The sequence below is a fragment of the Euleptes europaea genome, chromosome 2 (genome assembly GCF_029931775.1).
Source record: "Euleptes europaea isolate rEulEur1 chromosome 2, rEulEur1.hap1, whole genome shotgun sequence".
Classification (NCBI taxonomy): domain Eukaryota; kingdom Metazoa; phylum Chordata; class Lepidosauria; order Squamata; family Sphaerodactylidae; genus Euleptes; species Euleptes europaea.
Window position 1 is genome coordinate 100,980,629 of NC_079313.1, and position 21,602 is coordinate 101,002,230.

Below are 21,602 nucleotides of genomic sequence, written 5' to 3' on the forward strand. Positions count from 1 at the left end.
TTCCACGCCGGCTCTGCCCGGGGGGGCCGAGCGCGCGACCCCGGCGCCCCTCGCCCCCCAGGCGGCGTCCCCGCCGCGCGGAAGGGCGGTGCCCCCGGACTGCCGCTTACCTGCCTGGCGTCGGGCTTGCTGCTGTGGTCACTCTCCCCTGGTGCCTGGCTCTGCCCGCCTCGCTCCCACCACAGCCCTCCCGGGGGGGTTGTTTTGTTCTCCTCCGGAGAAGGCGTGTCCCACCCGGCAGCCTGCCCGAAGCGGTGGGGGGGGGGAGGACGGCCTCCTTTGCACTCAGCCCCACAAGGGGATGGCGCAAGAGGGAAGCCGCCAGCCAGCCGGCCGGGCCGGCCGAGGAGGCCGCGCGACTGGAACGGCCCCGGGGCGTGGGAGGGGGCCAGATGGCGCCGGGAGAAACGGGCCGCAGCCCCCTGGCCTGCACGTGGGAATGTCGGCAAGGCCGCGCGGAACACGCGACGGCGCGCCACGCGCTCCTCCTGGGCTTCTGGCGGGGTTGATGGGAGAGAGGGTGGTCAAGTGCGGGGAGTTTGAACTGGGGCTTTCGGTCGGCTTGCCCACGGGGGGCGCAGTCGGTAGGTTCGGATCACGGGGAGGAGCCGATCGAAAAGCTCTTGTCCTGTTTTCAGGAGCAGGCGAGGTTGGAAGTCGGCGCGCGGTTGAACGTACGACCGCGTTTCCGCACCCCTCTGCTTTACAAGGCGTGCGTCTGAGCGGTAGCGTGGGTATAAGGATGATGCTAAGAGATATGACGGGGGATGCGTTGATTTTTCGAGTGGCCGCTGGAAAACATTAAAACAAGGCGGATTGCTCTCCCCCCCCCTTTTACAAAAACACAAGTCCGTGTAATACCGAAGATCGACAAAAATAACACAACATAGTGTGCAAGCATCAGAGTTGGCAAGAACTCTTAATCAAGCTTAATGTTTTTTTGTTTTGTTTTTTAATCAGAAAAGGAGAACAGAGGGGGAAAAGATTGCTTAGACCAGGACCTGTGAAGGATGCTTTGCTGAGGGTTTGGCTGGTATCAGGTTGCATCCCTGGCGTGATGAAGAGTACCTGTTTTGGTTGTTTACATTATGAATTCTAGGGATCCCTCTGTTAGTTCGGCTGTGTGTGCACCTGGACTAATCAAATAATTTTCAGCTGAAACCTCAGAAGTCTGTCACATCGCTTCTAGGAGACCCTGGAATTGCGCCACCAGATTCAAAACTCTGATTATCAGTTCTTTAACTCCCTCTTCCGCCAACAGGTCTTAGTCCAACAGGTAAAGGATCAAGAATGCTACTGTGTTTTGATCAAGCTGCAAAACAACTGAAGTCCAGCATTCACATTCAGCCATGATGTTCTTCAGCAATTACTTCTTTACTTAAAGATAATTTTAGAGGTAAATTATCCAAGCACAGCAAAGCTCTGTGCAATAATATAGATGTGCAATCAATTGCTTGAGCACAGATTTTTGGAAACGATTATTTGAGCTTTAAGGAAAGGGTGACTATAATTGCAACTTCATTTTACGACGAATGAGTGATTGTAAGGGCGCCTTCACACTCTTAAAAGGGATGGGTGACAGTAACTGCAACTTCAGACAATGACAAGAATATACAAATAATTAATATGAATCAGGACTTGGATGATCGGCTAGCCTGATCTCATCAGATCCTGGAAGCTAAACTGGGTCAGACATGATTAATAATTGGATGGGAGGGTTGCTGTGCAGAGGTGAGCAATGGCAAACCACCTCTGAACATCTCTTGTTTTGCAAACCCTACAGGGTCACCATAAGTTGACTGCGACTTGACACCATTTTTAAAAAATGAATCAGCAACCCACTCTTCCTTATTCTTACTGCCGGTGCTGGTTGATAGACTGTGATGTCTATATATGAAAAGTGAGTCCCGTTGAATTTAATGGGATTTACTCCCTCGTAAGTAGGCTTAGGGTGTGTCCTGAACCAGTCAGTGCTCTCTCCCAGCCAAGTCCAGATTAGTTGCCAGAACTAATTGAGGAAGAAATCAGATGACCCAAGTTGCCCAAGGTACTGGCTGTGGCTTGATTCAGTAGTATGAGCATCTTCTTGTTCAGGCAGCTTATTCGATACCCATTCCTGCTTGACTGTGGACAGCCAGCCTTGGCCAAGAGAAAGGAAGAACATCTTCCCTTTCCCACCAATTGTTAGTTTCATAAACCTGTATCAGGTTGCCCCACTGTATATTGTGTTTGAAACTGTCCGTTATTATCCTGACTATCAATTCAGGAGCTTGGGGTGGCATACATCTTCCTTCCTCCGTTGTTTTCCTCACAGCAGCCCTGTGAGGTAGATTAAACTGATAGCGGATGGCTGACTCAAGGTTCATCAGAGAGCTTTGTGGCAGGGTGGAAATTTGAAATATCCAGATCTCCCCAGCCCTAGTCCAAGCATGCTAACTACTACAAAACAAGAGATTCCTAAAAGTCCTCAACCTCTTTAGCCTTGCTTCATTGGAAAGGTGTTCACCTCTTTGAGTATTTATTTGCTATTTTCCAAACCTTCTCCAGACAGGGAAGAAGGAAGTAAGCCATTTTGGGGAGAAAGGCAGACTATAACATAGTAAAAATAAATAATAAAAAATTCTGAGATGCCAGAAGTGTTCCTACCCTCCTGTGCCTGTGAACGGAGGTGGTTGTTTTCTTCTGTAGTTTTATGAACTGAGATTGGCCAAAGGTGGAAATAATTAGTTATGGTTGTTTTTGCTTTTGTATATGTTGTCGTTTACTGTATTTATTATTGACACACATTTTGTTAGGGACAAAAAGATAACTGCATACAAGTATGATAAAAAAATAAAATAAATGTGTATTTTGAATCTTGGTTTTATTTATGTGAATAAAATAATACGGTGGAGTTAATATTCAGTTGTGATAGTTCATATGGTTATAGTAAGAGGCAGCAGTTCTCTGCTAGTAGGGAACTTAGCAACATGCTGGCTTACACTGATATTCCCTCCTCCCAGTGGTTTGTTCAGAGAAGGGAGAGTGGTAAAGTTTTTCTGGTAAAGCTGTCCCCCTGGTGTTTAAGCTGCAGTATTATAGCCAGGACTTGCCGGATATTTCAGTTCTGAAAAGATATTGTTAGTGCTGACTCAAGGTGTATATGTGTGTGTGTGTCTCTTCTTTTGAAACTTTGAACACATGAAGCTGCCTTGCACTGGGCTGTCAAGGTCGATACTGTCTATTCTAATTGTAAGGAAACGGGTTGCCAATCTCCCGGACTGGTCATGGCAACCGCGACACCACCTTTCCAGACATGACAGCCAGCCCGAATCACCACTGAAAGGGCTCTTATCCCATCCTGCGAAACAGACAGCCAAGAAACCACGGCCAGGTGAACCCCTCATGTGAACCAGACCCGGACCCAGCTGCACGCGTCTTTGTTCTAGTTCGTTAATCCCATCTACGAACGACTCCCGGTCCTCCTGGAATTGTGCAAATCAGTAGGAATAGAATAGTTTGTCTCAATTAAGAACATAAGAAAGGCCCTACTGGATCAGACCAAGGCCCATCAAGTCCAGCTGTCTGTTCACACAGTGGCCAACCAGGTGCCTCTAGGAAGCCACAAACAAGATGAGTGCAGCAGCACCATCCTGCCTGTGTTCCACCGCACCCAAAATAATAGGCATGCTCCTCTGATACTAGAGAGAATAGGTATGCAGCATGACTAGTATCCATTCTAACTAATAGCCATGAATACCCCTCTCCTCCATGAATATGTCCACTCCCCTCTTAAAGCCCTCCAAACTGGCAGCCATCACTACATCCTGGTGATGCCCTTTTGCCCCACCCTGGCAGCCAACCATTAGTGTTATTGTCACCTTTTGTTTTACAATGGGAACCATGAAGAGGTAATCTCATTACTCGGCCCCCAGGAAAAGATATATCTGGGGTCTCCTTAGTCCATACCTTACCTTAGGTCTTCCCCTGGCATACTTGTTGTCACTCTGTTGGTTTGAGTTTTGCACAGCCTAACCACGCTCCCCTCCCACCTCCCTGGTCGAGTCCTGGGAACCCCTCTTCCTCTCCCTGCTTTCCAAGTATCTTAGCCCACAGAACCCCAGATGTCTCCACTTCTAGATCAGGTGCAATATTTCCCGTCTTCAGAGGGCCTGCCACATTGGCAAACGTCTCTATACTACTCTCTTTAATTCCTAGACTCTGTGTGTGTTGTGGTGTACATGTTATTTGGGTGTCTGTGTACATACGAGTAATAAGTAAAACCTTGAAACTAAAACCATTGACTCCGCTTTATTTTTTGAATCACGGTTTGAATTCCCGTAGACACAGGTTAGATCCTGCAGGTTATGTCCAGTGCCGGTTATTGAATGCTAATTCCCCCATATAATAATTCTTAACCGAGCATTTTGGCTAACATAACCTGTGTGCAAAGTAAATATTCTGTCACTGAGCCACAACTCAAACTCACTTTGCAGGGGTAAAAATATTCACCTCACCTGCAGCACTAGATTGCAGCCAGTTTAAGGGAAGGTAATCCATTCCACAGTGTGAAATGCAGATGCTAATACTAAAAATCTCTGTTGCTAAAACGGGGCTGGCTCTACGTATCATGCTGGAAAACATCCTTAAATTCTCCCCTTTGAGGGAAAACTGTAAAGTGCCATCAAGTTGCAGCCGACTAAGCAATTGTGAAAGCACTGTAACCTAGTACAGGTTACTAAAAATCTCTGTTGCTAAAACGGGGCTGGCTCTACATATCATGCTGGAAAACATCCTTCTTAAATTCTCCCCTTTTAGAGAAAACTGTGTAAAGTGCCATCAAGTTGCAGCCGACTAAGCAATTGTGAAAGCACTGTAACCTAGTATAGAAACAAATCATTAGAAATTTATATAAGAAGTTTTATATGCAGATGCCAAATTTACTAATAATTGTAATAATAATACATTCTTTAAATAAGATGTTTTTTTAAAGTTGCAGCCAACCTATGGCAACCATGAAGGGTTTTCACGGCAAAAGACTAATAGAGGTAGTTTGCCATTGCCTTCCTCTGCACAACAACCCTGGAATTCCTAGGTGGTCTCCCATCCAATTACTAAGCAGGGCTGCCCCTGCTTAGCTTCCGAGATCTGACAAGATCAGACTAGCCTGGCCCATCCAGAGCAGGGCTTAGAGAAAACTATCCCTCCAAAATCCCACCTTTTGTAACAAAAAACGAACCCCATAAAATTCAATCAGCTGTAATCATGCACAAATAATGGTCAAGATACACAGCAAGACCTGTCATGGAATCCTTCTGGGTGAATCAACAGGTCTTTGTAATGACTGGTCAAGCGAAGAATAAAAACAAAAAATATATACTGGAGTTATCGAGCTTTTTGGAGGAAGGGTGAGATAAAAATGCACAGGTAGATAAATTAAAGGGCTAGTACCTTGGCTTGGAATGTTAACCATCACATTGTTGAGTGACCCCTAATTATTCCCTCTGAGGTCTGAAATGGAACCTGTACTTATTACAATGATACAGAAAGAGCCTGGGCCCCCTTCACAAGAAGGTCTGAATCACTGATGTCATAATCAGAATCTAGCAGAGCATGTTCTCCCTCAAGGGGGTATGCAGCTTCTTTCTTTCACACTTTGTGTTGTCTTTGAGATTAGAGAACCTCTGCCAACAGACTCGTCTGCCTCAAGGTCACTGTCCAAGGATTGCTTGCTAAGAACCATATTAAAACTTATCTCAGAGAGAAAATTTGAAGCCTAACTTCCATTAGTAAAAACTACAAAAAGCACAGCACCCCCTATCATAAGCCTGACCCTGGAGATGTCATTCCTTTTGTCTCAGTAAGTTTAAGGCATAATAACGCACAGAAATACTTATTACCAACAGGTCTTGCAGAGGCTGAACCTGTCAGTACTCCGACCCCTTGTCTGCCTAGACCATATTTTCCCGCTCCCAAAGTTCCCTTGTCAGTTCACAGACTTTCTTGTCCTTAGGCCCTATGAGAGGTGTCTCAGCAACATTTCCTCCTTGGTGGTTCCTGTTATCGTACTTTTTTAGCTAGCCTGACTTGGATAGCTACCCTGCGTGCTCAGCACTCCTGCCCCCTCCCGATGACTACCAACAGCATATAGCCTTTCATGTCTTGCCTTGGCCCTATAGTTTCCCCCATACCCTTCTTTGTCATTAGTTCTTCCTTTTTTCCAGTTCCTGTTGTGAGTTTTTAATTCCAGACAACCTGATTACTTTGCCTTACCTCTAATAATGTGTTTTCTTTCCTTTGCTGATCCTTCATTCTTGAAGCTGTCAGAATGTTTAGGATTGTTCTTTAACATCTAAATCAGCTCAGTCAATTGGTGACAGAGGCTGCTTTGCCTCAGCTATAATACTGTATACCAGGGGTCCCCAATGTGTAGGGTTGCCAACCTCCAGGTACTAGTTGGAGATCTCCTGCTATTACAACTGATCTCCAGCCAATAGAGATCAGTTCCCCTGGAGAAATTGGACTCTATGGCATTGAAAATTGGCAATTGGACTCTATGGCATTGAAATCCCTCCCCAAACCCTGCCCTCCTCAGGCTCCGCCCCAAAAACCTCCCGCCGGTGGCAAAGAGGGACCTGGCAACCCTACCAATGTGGTAGCCGTGAGTGCCATGGCTCTCACTGAGATCTTTTCTAGTGCCCGCCATGTGATTTTAGGATGTTGGTGGGAACAGGTAGGGCTTTTGCCCAGCATGGCTTCTGATTGGCTGTGCAGATTTTTTTTAAAAAATGTTGCTTTGACAACTGCTGTCACAACAACACCGGGACCTACACTGTGTTACTGAAGTTAAGCTGTGGCAATCATGTTGTGGCTGGCTTTGCTTCCTGTGGCAGCCATTTTGTGGCGGCCATTTTATTGCTACGGCCACCATACCATATCAAAATTCCAGATGTGCCTGCAGGCTCAAAAAGATTGGGAACCCCTGCTGTATACTACATAGATATTTAATTCTTTGTAATATGTTTTTGTTTCTTGAATGGCGACACTTAATTTACATAGAAGTCTAGTGGTAACGTGTAGCGCCCAATTGTATGCCTAAGTGTCTAATTCTCGAACAGATGAGAGAGATTGTAGCTGCATTAGTCCAAAGAAAAATACAAAAACCAAAGCCATGAAATAACTTTTATTAAGGCTAACCAAAATATTGCAAATTAGTGTGCAAACTTTTGCATTACATAGAACCTTCATCACGCTGGATACTGAAAAACAAAAAAGGCAGAGAGGTTTTCAGACCCTGATGTTAAGGCCACTTTTGTATATGTTTTGCAGGATATGCTGCAAATTTGATTATATTAAATTGTGCTGAGTGAAGTTGGTATTACATTGCCGAGAACTCACAAGCCTGCGTACCGTTTTGTGATATTTTGAGTTTGGTCCCAGTCATGACAGGTAGGCTAATGTATCCACAAGATGGAGCCAATGAGGCAAAATGAAAACATAACAGCAAGTGTTAATGCAACACAATTAATGCACCTGAAAAAAATGGATTCTAAACATGGTGAGCATGCTAAAAAGAAGCAACAAACAAATGAACATTTGTGAAAACGTACTTAGAATGCATGGTTCATTACCAGGGGCCAGTGACATAATTTATGATCTGGAATCTTTAATGCCTCACACTCTAAAAAGTGGCGGATGAGCTGTTCAGTAACTGGGGCTTGTCAAAGAGCTCCAACCAGTCTCCACCAGTTGAAGGCTGCTTTGGTTTGGTCAAAAGTTTCCTAAAGAGACAAAACATTAAACTCAGGGCTTTAACCCCAAGATTAACGGATAGCTGCCACCAACCCTGGATCAAAAGGCGAGCTTCCAGGCAAGGAATCCAGGGTAACTCCAGCCAAGCTCCAAATTCAGTGTGACACTTTTCCTGCCAGGGTGAGACCTAGCTAGGACTTCCCAAAACTGTCTTAGATTTTTGGTAGGTGGTTTTATATTCACACAAGGCACTTAGAATTTAGGCTTGGAATCCCAAACTCAAAAGACACAATCCATTTAAAGGCTAACAATTTATTTATAAGATTTAAGCTGGTTTACAGGAAAGAAAAATGGTTTCATGAAGTGATAGGCAATAAAAGAATAAACCATTTAGCATAGCTAACTAATACATTCAAAAGCCTTTTTGATTCAAAAGGATTGGCAAAGGTTTCTTGCATCAGATTTATAGTTACCAACTTCCAAAGATGCTTCCAGCATTCAAGAGTTTCAAAAGGTTGTCCAAAGGTTTCTCCAAAAGGTCAGCTTGACCAGAGTTTCCCCCTCAAGGGCCAAAATCAAATGGGTTCTGATGCCGCCAGCACAGCTCTCCTGCTGTACCCCCAAAGCGTGCATAGTTAGGCTCAGGGCTGGTTTGTCCTTCTATCCGTTTTCTCAAAGGGATGAGCTCATAGAAGCCAATTGAGAAAACGAAAGGAATTAGCTGTTAATTAATCGCTTGGTCAGAATGCTGACTCACTAAGCGATGTTTTCAGGTGAGGAAGCCTGCAGAACTACCTGCACCTGGACATCGTCATGATGGCTGACCGATTAGTTACTATGGCAATGCACGGCCTTGCATTCCAAAAAAGGGAGAGAAGGCTTTAACGAGCACCAGCTGGGGCTTACCTTACTCCCTCTACAGAAGCAGTTTTCAAAAGGAAACTATTTTACTGTTCACAATATGACAAAATCATAGGCCTCCGGGCCTGAACCAAGGAAATCATGAACTCCAAGAAACTGAGGGACCTCAGCTTCTTGACAGGGCTCTATCAGAGAAAAGCCATTTCTCCAAGGTCTGAAGGGATGGGAACTCTTGAAGATAATTTCAGAACTGATGCTAAGAAAAAGTGACTTGCAGTGTAGTCCTATGCAAAGTTACTATAGTCAAAACACATTATTTCAATGAGTGTAGACTGCAACTCTGCATAGGGTTGCATTGAAAAGCTGAACACTGAGCCTGTGGAATAAGTTTTTTGAATCCGTATCTCTCAGATAGGGTTGCCAGGTCCCTCTTTGCCACCAGCAGGAGGTTTTTGGGGTGGAGCCTGAGGAGGGCAGGGTTTGGGGAGGGACTTCAAGGCCATAGAGTCCAATTGCCAAAGTGGTCATTTTCTCCAGGTGAACTGATCTCTATCAGCTGGAGATCAGTTGTAATAGCAGGAGATCTTCAGCTACCATCTGGAGGTTGGCAACCCTACTGCCAAATGATACCTGTATTTTCCTACTACAATAGGGCTAACAGCAGCTGGGGGGGGGAGAAGGGAGGGCTAGTTCGCGAAAATGGGGGGAGAACCCCACCCAACATTGACCAAATTCAAAGCCCCCAATTTTTTTTGGTAAGTAAATATTAAAATGTTGGTCGAGCGAATCACAGATCTCCCACATCATGTCCCAGCTCTGTTCTCTAGAAGCTGCCCTGTCTTCTTGGGTAGCCATACATCGCTCAGACGTGGGAGTGACTGGGTTGTCACAGCATGTTTAAAAACGGCAAGAGTCCAGTAGCACCTTAAAGACTAACAAAAACATTTTCTGGTAGGGTATGAGCTTTCGTGAGCCACAGCTCACTTCTTCAGATACAGCTAGAATGTGAATCCATCTGTAAGTAGAGGAGAGTGAATTCAGACAAGCATTAGTATGTAAATGTTAACAGTATGTAAATGTGAATAGCAGGCGTGGTGGGATTAGGTGTGGTATGCAGAAGAGTCTGTGATGTCCAGGGGAGAGATGGGTGCGGAGAAATCAGCATTGGTAATGAGCCATGAATGCAAGGTCTTTATTCAGCCCAGGTAAATGCATTGACTTTAGGTTGAATATCAACTGTAATTCAGACTAATTGACAGACTAACACGGCTACCCACTGTGTTTAAAAACGGTTTTAGTAGTTGTGCATCCAAGGCGAAAACCACACGCGGTCCTCCCTACGCCTTGCTCTTCTGTCTCGACTCCCCCAGTCCGCATTTTAGCAAAAAGCAGACCGGCCACTCTGGAGCGAAGGCGGCATCCCAGGCTTCGGGCATCTCGGGAGCGGGCGCCTCCCCAGGGTTCCACCCCTTTGGAACTACGTTTCCCATGATGCTCTAGGGCGCGGTCCGCGCCGGCGCCGCGGTGGCCGAGGGGAGGAGGGCGGCGGGAGCGGGAAAGATGGCGGCGGCGCTGTTGTGGTGTCCTCCGGACTGAGGCGCCCGGTGCGTTTCCCGGTCTGAGGAGCCTCTCACGGGCCCTGCAGCCGCCGCCATGTCGGAGCCCGGCCACCTCGGGGTGAAGCGAGCCGAGTCGGCGAAGCTGCGGCGGGCAGAGCAGCTGAAACGCTGGAAGGGCTCCCTGACCGAGCTGGAGCCGGTGACGCCCGCCCGAAGCCGGCATCGCGGCGGGCCCCGGGTCCGCTTCGAGGACGGCGCCGTCTTCCTGGCCGCCTGCTCCAGCGGGGACGCCGAGGAGGTGAAGCGGCTGCTGGCCCGCGGAGCCCGCCTCAACACGGCCAACGTGGACGGGCTGACAGCGCTGCACCAGGTAGCCCGGCCGGCGGCAGGCCATCCCCGCCCGCGCCCATCCCGCCCCCCTTGCCCGCCTCGGAGATGGGTCGGCAGACGGGGGGCCGAGGCCCTGGGGACACGCCTGGAGGCTGAGCCCGAGCCCTTTCTTTCCTCCCACCCCCCCCCCCCAGCCCTCCAGGTCGGCATTCCTGATAACGCCGCACAGTCATCTCCCTTACTTCTGGGTCATGGCCTAAAGATATTGTCGAAGGCTTTCACGGTCAGAGTCCATCGGTTCTCGTAGGTTATCCGGGCTGCGTGACCGTGGTCTTGGTGTTTTCTTTCCTGACGTTTCGCCCGCAGCTGTGGCCGGCATCTTCAGAGGAGTAACACTGAAGGACAGTGTCTCTCCGTGTCAAGTGTGTAGGAAGTGTAATAGGACATTGCAAGTCAATGATTCAGCTCAACCCAACCCCTTTCTGACTATATATTACTCTTCCTACACACTTGACACAGAGAGACACTGTCCTTCGGTGTTACTCCTCTGAAGATGCCTGCCACAGCTGCTGGCGAAACGTCAGGAAAGAAAATACCAAGACCACGGTCACACAGCCCGGATAACCTACACGAACCGATGAACTCTGACCGTGAAAGCCTTCGACAATATCTTTAGGCCAAGAAAATACCAAGACCACGGTCACACAGCCCGGATAACCTACAAGAACCAAAGGCCTAAAGGTAGATCGGGGGTACTGGGGGAGGGCGAGGGCACGGGGTGTGTGTGTGTGTGTGACGTCTCAAAATAAGCAGTCAGGTCTGTTTGGGTGAAAAAGGCTAAATTTTCCCTTCACTGCCTGTATTTTCTCCCTTTCTTCTCCCGGGATTGACACCTTCACTGATGGATTGCTGTTATTGCATTGACTGTTTTCCAGTGGAAATTGATGCGGTCCCCTCTCTTGCATAGTACTTAGAGTGCATGGCTCGTTACCAGGGCACAGTGACACAATTTATGATCTGGAATCTTTCGTGCCCCCTCTACTGAGTTTCCTTTCCTATGTATCCTTGGGAAGTACCATAGGCAAACTGACAGCACCTGGTGGACATATTCCTGGCACTAGATACCCTGTCGGACTTTGAGGGGGTTCATGAGAACAAGTAGTACCTTTCTTCACTCACGGATGACCAGGTGCGCAGAGATGGCAATACACTAAATCACTGCGTGTCAGTGCGACTTGAGATAAGCCAGTTCCCCCTCTATTCTCCTTGATCTCTGTCTATAAAGTTATTGTACCAGTCAGCACATGTAACCTCCTCCTGGCTTTGTCAGAGAAACCCTCTTCATTCACTGCAGTATAACTTTAGCACGGATCTATGCACTGTCATTGCTAAGTCCTTGCGTTTTATTCTTTTTGCAGAGGTTTTCCTTATTGTTTCCATCCAAATAATATTATCTCCCCCCCCCCATAGTAATGTCTTCTTTTCCCCCTGCTGTCCAGTAACAATATTTTCATCTCCTCTTCCCATTAATATATAGAAGGGAAAATTATACTGTAAAAGTAAGCTTAAATTCTCCATAAAAGGATTGAAAATGTGGTGAAGGCAGTTTTGATTTGTTTTTTGGCAAGTCAGGTCAAAGTAGGCTAGTTTGGTAAATTGTCAAATCTCATGTTGAAATGGTGAATTGCACAAGAATCTTATTTGATGCTTTATCTGTTGGACCTATTCTGTTGAATGATCTTTCAGTTAAAAGCAGCCCACTGAATTTAAAGAGGACTTTCCTTGGTTTTTATCACTTCACTTACACAAGTCTTTGAAATGTTAAAATAGGAAATTAAAAGATGTAAATGCAAAAAAGAAACTCCTAGAAAAGCTATACTGATTTAGTGGATTCATCTTGGGGCACTTAAATTTGCTGATTTCAAGTTTTTAGTTAACATACATCTTTTGCAGTGTTGGTAACCTCAAGATTGTCGTGCCTCAAACTTTACTATGTCCTACACAGGACTTAATATGTCTTGTGTGGGCAATTTTGTGTGGGAGATACTTTTGACTTTCAAAGTGTTTTATCTTGGCAACAGTTACAAAACACTAGGTGCCAGAGCCTAAGATAAGTAACATTGAATCCTATTAATAGAATTCCTAATGTGCAGCACGCCCCGCAAGTATCCTCAGGAGGCTACTCCTAAAATGACAAAAGCATCAAAAAAGAGTTCTTGTCCTTGGTACTTTCATTGTGCCATTCTTTTCAATATAACAAAGAAAACATTCTGGATTGAAAACATCTGAAGTTGCTTAAACTGAGAGTCAAACTAGATGTATTTCATTCTCGAGAGGTAGCCATTTTAGTTGTTTGCAGCAAACGCAGAGTCTTGTGACGCCTTAAACACCAACATTGTTCTTCCAGTACACATTTTCATAGACTTGAACTGACCTCATCAGCTGCGTGAAGTAGATCATCAATTGGTGTGTGTATATATAATCTTCTGTGTATAAGCATCTGGCAATTGAGGAGCTTCCTCATGTAATTAAAGGGGAAAGGTTTTGTGGGTGATGACAGTAGGCTGATGACAAACTGGCATTGCTTTACAGTATGTTTTAATGTTAAGCTGGTAACTGCAGGGAGTAGAACCTTGCCCACTTTAAATCTGATTGAATTTCTACTTAGTTTCTGAGATGACATCATCCACACACACCGCAGCCTGTATTTGCTGTCACATGGAGAGAAGCTTCTTATTTCTAGCAGTGCTAAATTTTGTGCTGTTAAAGTAATAAGGAGTTCAGTTGATAAAAAGGTAATGGTAGTCCCCTGTGCAAGCACTGGGTCATTACTGACCCATGGGGTGATGTCACATCCCAACATTTACTAGGCTGACTATGTTTCCGGGGTGGTTTGCTATTGCCTTCCCCAGTCATCTACACTTTACCCCCGACAAGCTGGGTATTCATTTTACTGACCTTGAAAGGATGGAAGGCTGAGTCAGCCTTGAGCCGGCTACCTGAAACTGATTTCCGTCGGGACTGAACTCAGGTCGTGAGCAGAGCTTGGACGCAGTACTGCAGCTTACCACTCTGTGCCACAAGGCCCCTTGTTCAGTTAGTGGGCAACCAATTTTATGTGAAAAGCAGTTTTGCTTTTGTTGTATAGCATCATATCATTGTATGGCCACTTGTGTGCTTATGTATGTTGTTCTCTCTGAACTACACATTTATCAGCATGTTAGGTATTCGGGTATTAGAATCATTTATTGCTAGCATGGAAAGAAAGAGGTTTAATTGAAAAAAGTGGTGTTCTTTGTACTTCTAGGAAGAATATCTGACTCTGCTTCCTGCTTCAGTAGGTATGGAAGAAAATTTCCATAGATCGAATCAGACCTAGTCTGCAGATCACAACTATCACATTTTGCCATGGAATACTTCCTTAATGTCAAAGAATTCTAGATACAACGTTCTACCTTTCTAATGTCTGTGGGGTGCAGGTTCAGTCTTGATCCAGTCAGACAAGTGACTGACAGTAGCTGTCTCCCAAGCTTGGTTCTCTGTGTTGTAATCCTAAAGTGGTAACATTATGGTCTGTGCAGTTTTGAGCATACCAGAATTCATTCAGTTCCAGGTATTATAGCTCTGGGCCTGCTATCATGTGATACTTAATATAGTAGTGATTGGGCTAGTCATGTTGTCTACTGTGGTCTTATGATAAGTGACTAATGTAGAGACCTCTCTGAAGATCAAAATTGGAATGAAACAGCATCTGAAAAGTACCCCCCCCCCGCCCCAATCATGCTAGTTTTTGGTCTCATTTTGGCTTTGGTCTTGGCAACTGCCCATGTGCAGGGCCTTCATAGTGTAAATCATAGTTGCTGCCACTGTTGCTTATTCCAGTTGTGGATGGAAACAGGCATCCCCCCTTCATCAATACTATTTTCTTTAGAAAGCAGAGGACTTCTTTATATGTATTTCTCCTTAGAAAGGCTGCATGTGAACTGAGTCATTGACCAAATAGTGATATTTGCAGACTGTTACCAAATTGATGTAACTTTTCTGCTTAACAATAAAATGGTGTTTGGACAGCATTATCTTTTCTACCATGTAAATAACAGGTTTATGTTTCAATAAGTAACTGGCAATCTCAATTTATGAAACTGATACAGTAATATAATTCTGTGATGGTCAATTTTTGGCTAGCTTCTCCCATTCTTTTCCAGCATTCATAATTCGAAGTTGTGAAATAATGATTGTAGAAAGAAAGCTATTAGCTTTCTATGTTTAGAAACATTTTGAACTGATCATACTTAGCAACAGCTCACCATCCATTTCCAGATCATACAAAAATCAGGCTTCTATTTATAATTTGTTCATTTTAGTTTTGTTGTGTTTTTTTGGACTTTAATCTACAAAGTTTGGATAAATGACTGCAAAAGTAGTCTCTTGTGCCGCAAAACAAAGTAACAGATGCTTCTAGCTGGTCACTTATGACACTGATCTCTTTGTGAGACAGGAATGTGAGCAAGTGCTCTCCCCACCCCCTTCAGTCAGTCATGGAGGCAGTCAAGTCAATACTTTCCCTTCCATTTCTAAGTAGTCTGCTTAATTTTATGAGAAAGCATGTCCATATACTATGACTTGGTGGCCATCCATTATTTTTGGTCACTACCACCATCTGCCCTTTCCTGAGAGCATGGTGCATGGAGAAGAGTTCCTAACTTGATGCTGGGCTTTAGAGAACATTAGAGCAAAAATCTCACTATTTCTAATCTACAGTAGTGACAAATGAATGTGTGTGTGTCTAAAGTGAATATCCAGCTTGCTGGGGGTAAAGGGAAGATGACTGGGGAAGGCACTGGCAAACCACCCTGTAAACAAAGTCTGCCTAGTAAACGTTGGGATGTGACGTCACCCCATGGGTCAGAAATGACCCGGTGCTTGCAACGGGGACCTTTACCTTTACTTTTTAAAGTGCCGTCAAGTCTTAGCCAATTTATGGCGATTCCGTAAGGTTTTCAAGGCATGAGACGTTCAGAGGTGGTTTGCAATTGAATTTCTCTGCATAGGAACCCTGATATTACTTGGTGGTCTCCCATCCAAATACTAACCAGGGCTCACTCTGCTTAGCTTCCAATGAGATCGGGCTAGCCTGGCCATCCAAGTCAGGGCAATGAATATGAGGGTGTGCAATCAGATAATGCTGACCTAGAATCATAGAATCGTAGAGTTGGAAGGGACCACCAAGGTGTAACCCTCTGCACAATGCAGGAAATTCACAACTACCTCCCCCCACGCCCCCAGTGATCCCTACTCCATGCCCAGAAGATGGCCAAGATGCCCTCCCTCTCATGATCTGCCTAAGGTCATAGAATCAGCATTGCTGACAGATGGCCATCTAACCTTTGCTTAAAAACCTCCAGGGAAGGAGAGCTCACCACCTTCCAAGGAAGCCTGTTCCACTGAGGAACCGCTCTAACTGTTAGAAAGTTCTTCCTAATGTTTAGACGGAAACTCTTTTGATTTAATTTCAACCCAGTGGTTCTGGTCCAACCTTCTGGGGCAACAGAAGACAACTCTGCACCATCCTGAGACAAAATTAGATATTACCTAGATTAATAAGAACATAAGAAGAGGCCAATGGTCCATATAGTCTGCATTCTGTCTCACACAGTGGCCAACCAGTTCCTCTGGAGTGCCAACAACAGGGTGTAGAGGCCGAGGCATTCCCCTGATGGTGCCTCCTGGCTCAGGGATTAAGAGGTTGACTGCCTCTTAATGTGAAGTTTCCCATTAGTCACCATGACTAGTAGCCACTGATAGATTAGATTAGATTAAAGGGGATTAGATTCATGGAGGATAGGGCTAAGCCCATGGCCTCACTACATCCTCTGGCAGCGAATTCCACATTGCAATTACACTCTATGTAAAGAAGTATTTCCCTTTGTCCATCCTGAATCTACTGCCCATCACTGGATGCTCTTGAGTTACAGTATTTTGGGAGAGGGATAAAAAGTTTTCTTTATCAACTCACTCCACCCTGTGTGTAATTTTGTAAACCTCTATCATGCCCCCCCTTAGTTGTCTCTGTTTAAAACTGAAATGTCCCAGACTCTGTAGCCTTTCCTCATGGGGAAAGTGCTCCATCTCTCTAATCATTCTTGTTTCCCTCTCCTGTAATTTTTCCAGCCCTGCGATGTCCTGGGGCATTATAATGTCAGCCGTTTTATTTTCAGTTCTGTTCCTAATAATTCCTAACATAGAGTTTGCCTTCCGTAATGTCCAACATTGTGAAACACTTTCCTAGTATTGGATCAGTAATATCCAACATCATGAAACTCTTTCCTAGTATTTCCTGATTCCAGTATTTTCCTCCCGCTAAATGTCAGAAATATATCTGGAATTACAGCTGTTCCACTGTGCAGTGGCTCTTTAAGCTTTAAAGGGCTGTTATTTTTAATGGGAGGTTGACCTGGCCTCTGAACTTTGGCTAGGTAGACGGCCACAGACAGTGTCAAGGTCTATATCAGCCATTGGGGGGAGGGGTAAGATTTCACTTCCTTCAGCATTAAGTGGCTACCTTTCTCTCCTGGGTGAAAGGGACCCTGGCATTTCTGAGAGCAGAACATATCAGCACGTTCTTGAATGAGCAAGCAAACTGGCTTAGTCAGAGCTTGGTAGAACACTGCGATTGAGCAGCCATGCCAGAGATCTACCATGGCCTGACCTTTCAATTTGAGTGCACTTGGGTGGATGGTTTATGAGGGCCCTCTGATCCCTCCCCAGCAGAATTTCAGAGGCTCAGTGGGCTGCAGGGGGAAGGGGGAGGCAGGCAAACCCTATTCCACAAACTTTGCTTCTCTGGCAGTTAATTAGATACAGCCCAATTGTTTTGTGTTCTTAAAGTGCAAAAGGAAGCGTTGGGTTTGACAAGTGTAAATTTTGTGCCTACTGTGTTAACTTCTTAACTTTTTTGTTTTCTGAAAAACTGGAAGAATCCTGTTTTTTCCCCATGGCTTCAGAATTAAAGACTTAAAATTTAAGTGGGGCAAAGTTGAGCTCAGGAGTCCTGGGTTGTGGGCTGTGGAGGTTGGATGACCTGTGAGTGCACCTAATTCCCAAAATAGTGTATAGATATGCCATTTAGAATATGACCAGTTTCCTGTTAAAAGGCTATGCTATGGTTAGAACTTGCTGTTAGGAAACCGTAAATGCCTGTGCCAAACACATTTAATGCTTGAAATTTTGCAAATATATGCAGTGTTGGCACATGAGGTTTTTTGCTGCTGCTTGCTAAGCTGAATGCTTAGTAATAAGTGATCTGATATCTTTGTCCTTTATCCATCTTGCCAGCTGAAATACTTGACTCTCTTCCTCAGCTGAATGAAGAGCTACGTAAGAAACATTTATAAAGTTACCTTGCAGATATGACTTTTGAGGAGTATTTTATTGTCAAGCAGTTCACATTTGCAGATCTATTAGAAATACTAGCTTTGTTGGATGGACTTTTTCTAAAACCTAGTTGCTTAGAGAAGTAAACGTTCTCTTCCATTGTGTCCCTTTTATTGTTTCTCTGGCCTGTAGCCATAGTCATGAGACATGCTAGATTGAAAATCTGAGCCAAACATAGCCCTGGCAGTAGGGCTTCTGTACAGAAAGAAATGGTGTGGTAGATAAGAGTGTGAAACTGTTCAGAATTAGGCTCTAGGTTGGAATCCCCACTCTGCCATTGAAGCTTGCAGGGTGCTGGGGTAGTCAAGCACTCTCAGCCTAACCTACTTCAAAGTTGTGATGAGGATAAAATTGAGAGGAGAATAATGTCAGACACTTTGGGTCCCCATTGGGGAGAAAGATAAGGTGTAAATAAAGTAAACAATTTGATTATAGACCATGTTGTTATGCCTTCCTAATGCTTATTGGGTTAGCTATAGTTTCTTTAACTTGAGTCTGATCAGGGGGCTAGAGTACCTGCCCTACAAGGATCAGTTGAAATGCATAGGGCTGTTTAGCTTAGAATAAAAGCTGAGGAAGAGGTCTATAAATTATGCATGGAGTGGAGAGGGAGAGTCTTTTATCCCACTCCATAATACTAGAACCTCAGGTCATCCACTGAAGCTAAAGGGTAGAAAATTCAGGACAGACAAAAAGGAACTACTTCTTCATATATCACATAGTTAATTTGTGGAACCCACTTTCAAAGGATGTGGTGATAGCTGCCAATTTGGAACACTTTAAAAGGGGAGTGGATAATTTCATGGAGGATGGTGCTATCAATGGTTACTAGTCACAATGGCTACTAGCTACGATGGATATCTACTCTCTCCAGTACCAGAGGCAGAGGCACCATAGGCAGAGGTACCATAGAAAATAAAGAGTTTGCCTCTTTATTTTCGTTTCTGGGGAGCATGGGCAGGAGAATGCTGTTGCAGACATCCTGTTTGAGGGTTTCCTAGAGGCAGCTGGTTGGCCACCATGTGAACAGAATGCTGGCCTTGATGGACCTTTGGTCTCATCCAGCAGGGCTCTTCTTATGTTTTTATCTACAAGTCTGAGCAAACGTTTGCTATACAGTTTGTCTTGTTAGTATAGTGAACCATGGCTTATTGTCCTGCAGAGTTGTTGTCATAATCTATAGTTGCAACAGCTTGTGGCCCTTCAGCTGCAAGGCCTCTTGTCAGTTGAGGAAAATGTTATTCAATAGTTGTATTGGCACTAGGGCAAGAAGGTTAAAGGATACAAAAGTGGCAAACAGTGCAAATGATTTCCCCAGTACAAGTTTGACAAAATATTCAATGAAGAGTTTGCTGCTGAGTTTAGACACTTGTGTAAACTAAGGCTTGTGAGATGCTGGGTTGGTGCTGCTATATTTTTCTCTTTGCAAAGGATGTGAAATATCCATTTTGTTTGTTAAACTGACACCTGTTAACCATCCTGTACTTCTTTAACCACATTATTTTTGCAGCTGACTTCTGTCGTCACTAAGATTAAGGGTGATCGCCTTGACTCCAGTTTCATTTGTTTCCCCAGCTACAAGAAACAACTTTGCTTCTGTTTGTAATGTCAAGTATGTAATGTTTGAAAAGACATCACAATTTCTTCTGCTTATGAAAAACTTTTCTGAAAGGGTTCTTTCACCTTTTATAGCATGAGTAGTCATAAGTAATTGCTATCAGAGAGTTCCGAGAAGATGGCATTAAATTCTACAGTCTTTACTATACGCTGGATGTCTGTCGCCGGAGACTTGGCTGAAATCATACCCATCATCCTGGACAGTAGGTGGCTTCTGGTTAGGTCCAAAGTTGTCTTCTGACTTCAGAAGCCTACTTCTATAAGTGGAAAGAGGGCGCTAGTGTTCCTTGGTCCACTTCAGATTCAGAATACCCCATGGTATTCTTATGGGTTCCTCAGTCCCCAGGAGAAGCATTTCAGGGAGCACAGTGAACTAAAGGAGGAAGTGAAGGTCTGAAAATTCTCTACTCCATTGATTGGATCCAGGCCTTGGCCTCCAGTAATGGGCACCCCATAAAACTAATGCAACATAATTCTGTACATAGAGATGTGTTGTATCTTCCTGAGGTCTGTAAGCCCTCTCAACGTACCTATCACCTATCAAAATGGCAGCATAGACATATATACAAAGGCCTCTTTTTGTTGCACTACTGTGTGATCAACAGAGCACAGGACTGGGCTGTGATATTCTCAGTGGTTTTTGTGGAGTTTTCTACAACTTTGTAAATGGGCTAGAGGCTGGGGCATAGCTGAGCAGAGGGGGAGAAATTACCCACAATCCCTACACTGCTATTACTGGGGCAAGTTTATTCCCTACCACGTTGTTGAACCCTAAATGTATTTATTGGCTTTCACTCATACTTTTACCAAGGCTATCCTGGCATAGCTGTCATTAAAATTATAATAATTCAGCAAGTAAGATTATCTTGTAGAATTCCCACTCATTAAAACAGGTTTGGGGAGCTCCCAGATTTGAGCAGACCACAAAGTCTCATGGGAACCCTGACTTTCACTATCTTTGCCATGTCGCTTGAGAGAAGCTGAATATGGATACAGGTTGAATATACCTTATCTGGACTGCTTGGGACCAGAAGTGGTCCGTATTTCGGATATTTCCGTATTTTAGAATATTTTTGCATATACATCATGAGATATCTTGGGGATGGAACCCAAGTCTAAACACAAAATTCATTAATGTTTTGTATATACTTTATACACATAGCCTGAATGTAATTTTAAACAATATTTTTTACAATTTTGTGTGCATTGAACCATCAATGGCGCTGCTGAGGGCCTGTGAGTAATGCCTGTATTCTGGCTCAAAAGGTTTGGTTTTTGGATCAGTCTGGATATCGGATGTCTGGATAAGGGACACTCGACTGGTAGCAAATAATTTTGGTGGAAAACATTTCCTCAATTCTGAACAAATTGAAAATAATCAAAGCAAATATAGTATCAGAACATTGCCATGATGTTTTTGAAAATCATTATTTTTACCCATAATATTTGAATCCAAAGAGGAGGTCTGCTAGAAATCCATACAATGTGGAGTATGTGATTAACTTTTTAAGGGGAGGGGAAAAATATATGACAGCCAAGTGAAACAGTGATTACAAGACAAGGCTGATAGACCAATAATAATGTCTGGGAAATGTTTGGGGCAAGTTCTGACTATCTCCTGGAAAAACACAGTGAGAGCTGTCTAGACTGACACAAATTGCTGACAACAGTATTCTTTTATATTAGTGTTTTGAGATTTACCTGAATGCTATCTGGCAGTGCTACTTCTCTTGAATGTCCTGAGTAGTGAGCTCTGATCATGGGGGATGAAGGCAAGAACATAACCTTTCAGGGCTGACAATTGCTAGTGGTGACAGTTGCAAGGCTATTTTGGGAGCTTTATTCTTTCGTTCTTTGAACTCTTGTCTCTCTGCCAAGACTGTTAACCCGGACATTGTTCAGCTGTCAGGAGATTTGTCTTTGAGATGGGTGTTTGCCTGTTACCATTCATATCAGCAAAACGAAACTAATTCATCCTTGCATAAAGCAGCATTAAACTTTCTTTCCAGTCTCATACATGCTCATAGTGACATGGCAGCCACTTCACCATGGCATGATCCTGTGTTTCTG

At 44.4% G+C, this 21,602-nt stretch overlaps 1 protein-coding gene across 5 annotated transcripts in view; it reads left to right on the plus strand.

Annotated features, from left to right (window-relative positions):
- Positions 1-10,239: 10,239 nt before the first annotated feature.
- Positions 10,240-21,602, plus strand: part of PPP1R12B (protein phosphatase 1 regulatory subunit 12B) — a 144,591-nt gene continuing 133,228 nt past the window's right edge. For all 5 annotated transcript variants that reach the window (XM_056845088.1, XM_056845086.1, XM_056845087.1 and 2 more), the window contains exon 1: positions 10,240-10,521. In XM_056845088.1, the coding sequence (XP_056701066.1) occupies positions 10,246-10,521 (276 nt within the window). In that variant the 5' untranslated portion in view covers positions 10,240-10,245. The remainder of the gene's footprint in view (positions 10,522-21,602) is intronic.